Source organism: Apaloderma vittatum, unplaced genomic scaffold (assembly GCF_000703405.1).
Source record: "Apaloderma vittatum isolate BGI_N311 unplaced genomic scaffold, ASM70340v1 scaffold34493, whole genome shotgun sequence".
Taxonomy (NCBI): Eukaryota; Metazoa; Chordata; class Aves; order Trogoniformes; family Trogonidae; genus Apaloderma; species Apaloderma vittatum.
Window position 1 is genome coordinate 2,020 of NW_009710436.1, and position 4,701 is coordinate 6,720.

The window sequence follows — 4,701 nt, forward strand, 5'->3', positions numbered from 1 at the left end:
CAGGCCCCAGCACTGGCCTCTGTGGCACAAGCAGCACCGCTGCCCGGCCGGGCGTCCCACCAGCGCGGGGACTGCGGGCACCGGCACAGCCAGGGGCATCCCGGGCACGAGAGTGACTTCCAGTCGAGGGCTTTCTGTTTGAAAAGCGGTTCCCAGCAGCTGTGAATTTGAAGCCCTTGTTTGTGATGAAAACATGTACTCTGCTAAGCCAGTTGCTAGGAGTTTGCTGGGTTTTAACCCTCAACAAAATATCGTGTTGTTTGCTATTTGGGAACCTGGCAAAATGCTAAAGCTTATAATTGCACAACCTATTGCTGAGAATGTTTTTTATTATTAGCTTTTTTTTTTTGGTCTGAACTAAAACTAAGGATAGCTTACCTAAGCCTCCAGAAGTACCGATGCGTATAATAGTAACGTCTCGGCATTTTGCATGGTGCAGCAGTTTGATTAGCTCATGAAGCATGATGGAAATGGAAGGGATGCCCATCCCGTGCTGTTGGGAGGAGAGAAAAGAAAAACCGTCATTCCCTGTGATGCTGCAGCAGGGGACAGTACGTGAGCACAGTGAGCTCTGGGTTGTGCTGATTCCACTGGTGAGGTCAACAGTGATTTTTTGAGAGGGGAGGGGCGTCTGAGGGTCTTTGTAGTCTGTCCAGGTAAAGTGTCTAACCCTCTCCTCCTCTCCTTGGCACTTTTAAGACTGCTTTTATCAGTAGAGCCCTGGGGACCAATGTATCAGGCATGCAGATGCTGTTTCGCCTTTGAGAAATGTCTCCACAAACGCATCCCACTGTCTGAAGGCTTCGAGACTTTCCCCTTGTGTTGCCCATCGTTACGCCATGTGCTGACTCCATTCTTTGGTGTGTCCTGCTCGTACTCTTGGAGCGGTGAGTTTCAGTGAAGACATCCCAAGGCTCCGTGCCTCTGAGAGCTTCCCAGCTCCTCCTCACCCCACACCGAGCACCTCTGCCTGCGTTGCTAGGCGCGAAGGACGACGGGTGGGTTCGTGCCCCTCGTCGAGGACTGGTTTTGGGGTTGGGCATTTGCCACGCGAAGCCTCACACCTTGCAGGCCACCCGTCCCCCTCCCTGCTCCATCACCCGCCCCTGTGTCGCTCCGTGCCCAGCAGCCACCCGACTGCAGGCAGGCTCTGCCCTCGCTGGCACCGTCCCCTTGCTCTGCCTGATGCTGCTCCTCGGGGCTGGCAGATGTTTTGCAAATCGTGAGCTGTTGAAGCTGCCTCTGCTTTCTGCCCAGCGCTCCCTCACGCCATCATCTTAGTTTTCTGGTCCATCGGTCAGCCAACATCCTTTTCTCAGCTTTACCTTTAAAAACAAAAAGTGTTCGGTAGTGTGGGGTTTGCTTTTTCCCACAAAAAATGCCTTGATTTTTTTTGGTTTTGCTATCATATTCAAAAACCTGAAGGAAGCACACGTAAAGGAGAACAGTTAATTTAATGCACGCAGTCAGTTTCTGTATTGCTGTGTCTCTTTCCGTTAGGCTGTGAGACTGATGGTCTATTAGGCTTGTATCATGTTTTAAATATGAAATCTTTTTGCATGTTGTTATTCTGGAACATCAGCCTGACTTATTTGCCAATGTCTAAAAAAATTCATTCTCATTGTAAATATTCAAAGCAGGAAACCGTGTTCCTGCCTCCGGTATGTTTGAGTTCATTTGTGTTTCCAAGCAACTTGCAAAAATGTGCTGTTGGCAGCTGCTCTGCACGAAGCATTTCGGGGGAGGCTTGCTGCATGCTCTGCCCTGCAGCTCCTCGCAGAAGCGAGCCCAGGGGTCGGTGGCCTCGGCGCTGGCACACGCTGCTGCATGGCCCAGAGCTCAGCGCAGGCTCTTCTTTGAGCTGTGTCACAACTGCTGCCCAACAGGGGACTGGCAAAACCCGTGGGATTCTTTCCCCCTTGGATCCTGTCAGACTGATTCCCTCGGGCTTTTCCGTCAGTCGAGTTTGGTTTGGTTTTGTCAGTGGGACCAAATGTGAGCCCTGTCGTGTGAGTGACGCTGTCTCCTGCGAATCAGATTTAAGACTAATCTTGTGGTGGCAGGACCAAGCCCTGGGGTATGGGCACTCACCAGCACAGCCTCTGTTTCCTTTTTCCTTTGTGCAGTGCCAAAAATTATGCTCTGAAAGAATAATTAATAACAAAGCGAGGTTTTTATGTTAGCACTCATGTCAGTGTCATACTTCCAGCAGTATTTCGTAGTTCACGCATGGTGGGAAGTGGTCTTTGCCTCTCAAATCACCAGGCTGCTGAGCTGAGCAAATACGTGCCTGTCATTTTTAATACAGTGCTCTTTAAACCCAGCATGCGGTGTGCCAAGAAATATCATTGAAACAGAAGAAGCTTTACCATGGCTGAAAGGTTGCGCTGGTGACAGTGGCTGGAAACTGTGAAGAGAGGAAACAAAACCTGCCGGTGGGTGCTGCAGGAGGGAGAGGTTGTGCCGACCAGTCTCCCTGCTGCCGGGGGTGCCCGTGACGGGAAACATGCGATGCGGTGTGGTGTGATGTGGTGTGATGAGTTACTTACGCTGATGGAGAGCACGGGCCCGGCGCGGTACATAACGTACCGGTCCGTCCCCGCACAGATGTCCGCCAGGTCCTCCTCATCGCCCGCCAGTCCCAGCTCCTTGTGCATGAACTGGGCAAACTCCCTCATCCTGTTGGGGCTGCCACCAACGCAGACAAACTGGATGTAAAGTAAGAACACGTTGGTGCTTTTTAGCTGAAATAGGTACTGAGGTTCAGTCTTGCTGTGGCAGTGCAGAGCTGTGCCGCAGCGCAGCGGGGTGCCACTTACTTGTGGGTGGTCGAGGGACATCAGAACAACTGAGGCTCCCAAAACCAGGAGATAACGCTAAACCCAAGCTGTTATTCCACGAGGGTTGTGCCTACACTAGGTCCAGGCAGCTGTACAGCTGCACATGCTTGGGTATCAGGCCCAGGCCAAGAAAATCTAAAACAATTCAGCAGATTTAAGCTGTTAGTATTCCTACTGACAGCAAAGCAAAACCAGATGTCAGAGTAGCTCATCATTTAATTTATTCTATCGGCAGTGCCAACTGCAATTAGCGAGCGCTGCTGATGACACAGAAGCTGTCAAGTTGGAGAGGAAAATGAACGAACTTTACATATTAAAGGAAAAAACGCTCCCTGCACATAGGAGGGGGACCAGCATGCGGCTGCAAGGGCAGCGCTGCCGATCCGGCGGCCCGGGAGCGGGAGTGCCGGGCTGCTCGAGCACTGGGGCACTGTGGCTCTTCCCCCACGCCCCTGCAGAAATGCTCCAATTTAAGAGGGAAGAGGATGCGCTCGTGATAGGCTGGCTTTGACAGCAGGTCTCAGCCCCCAGCCCGGCATCCTCATTCCCTTATCTGCAGCAGACAGTGATCGGGTGCTTCAGACAAATGCTTCCTCCATCTGGTCTCCAATGTGGTGGCTAATATAAAACCAGGTTTTGTGGAACTACACGTATTTAAAAGGGTAATTTCCTATTGGGATTTCTGCCCAAAACAAGCAAGGACAGGTGATCTCCCAGCCCCGGCAGGGTGAGCCCCTTCGCCAAGCAGCCAGCTGCAGCAGGAGCGTCCACAGCAGCATTCCCTGGCGAGCCCTGCGGCACCGGGAGCTGCCATTCAGCTTTGGCACCTGCTCCTTACCTTGATGTCCCCAAACATGGCCGGCAGGTTGTGCGTCTTCGTTCCCAAGTCCAAGTGATACAGAACATCCTCCTCCAGCGAGTCCAGGTGCGGGTTTTTAACATGGACAAGCCCCGTGCTGCAGGGAGACAGGGCACAGCGGGGTCAGGGCAGTCCTGTGGGAATGGGGGTGGGACGAGGACCCCCGTGCACAGCCTGTGTTAGGGAGGGATGGGACAGGGACAGGGACGAGCCAGCTCTGTGTGGCTGCCGTTCTGGCAGAGCCCTGCTGTCACACAAGCTGTCCTCCTCCTAGACCCCATCGCTATCAGTAGCTTCTTCGACAGCTCTTTGTTACGTCAGTGCATTTGGCAAAAAATGTTTCCTGGTATTTATCACCAGTTTTGTCAATGGCAACCTTAGCTCGCTCTTTCATGTAGTTCCACCCAAAACATCCAGCAGGTCACGTACTGTGCTGTTTTGTGTGTGACAGCTTATTAAGCTTCTAGCAAGCCAGCATTTTGTATTTATATTGTCCCCGATAACTGCCTGGCGGTACAAGTGCAAATTGGACTCGGATCCTGCAGACGGCGGGAGGCCAGTTTGCCTTCCCTGCCCACCTGCTTTAATAAATGGAAAGCAGCTGAGTAACAATACAGGTCAATTTTATAAATAAGGCTTAAACAAAACCCGGAGAACATTTTTCTTGTCTTGTTAAAAAAAATTCAAACCCTCCCCTGTTACTCACCCCGAGTAATCTGTTTCGGTCATAGTGGCTGCACCAGAGCCAGCTGAAAGCGATGCTCTGCGGGAGAGGTAAGGAAAACACCCCAAGGAAAACTCCCGCTATTTCTTCAGCTGTTGGCTTTCAGAGCTCAGAAGAGGTTTGAAGGGGCTCTGCAGGGGGTTAAATACCCTCTGGCTTTGTGTGGCTCCCAAGATCAACCCCTCTGCCCCGGGGTGCCCACCGTTCCTCCTCGCCCACTCCCCCCAGATTGGCTGTTCCCGCAGGCGTGTCCCCTCGGCCCCGCTCGTGCCGGGGCA

At 52.4% G+C, this 4,701-nt stretch overlaps 1 protein-coding gene across 1 annotated transcript in view; it reads right to left on the reverse strand.

Annotated features, from left to right (window-relative positions):
* Positions 1-4,428, reverse strand: part of UPP2 (uridine phosphorylase 2) — a gene marked incomplete at its 3' end in the record, with an annotated part of 6,374 nt that extends 1,946 nt beyond the window's left edge. The window contains exons 1-4 of the mRNA XM_009867295.1: positions 4,406-4,428; positions 3,679-3,796; positions 2,550-2,708; positions 379-493 (exon numbers count right to left, since the gene is read on the reverse strand). Of these exons, the coding sequence (XP_009865597.1) occupies positions 379-493; positions 2,550-2,708; positions 3,679-3,796; positions 4,406-4,428 (415 nt within the window). The remainder of the gene's footprint in view (positions 1-378; positions 494-2,549; positions 2,709-3,678; positions 3,797-4,405) is intronic.
* Between the last annotated feature and the right edge of the window lie 273 nt (positions 4,429-4,701).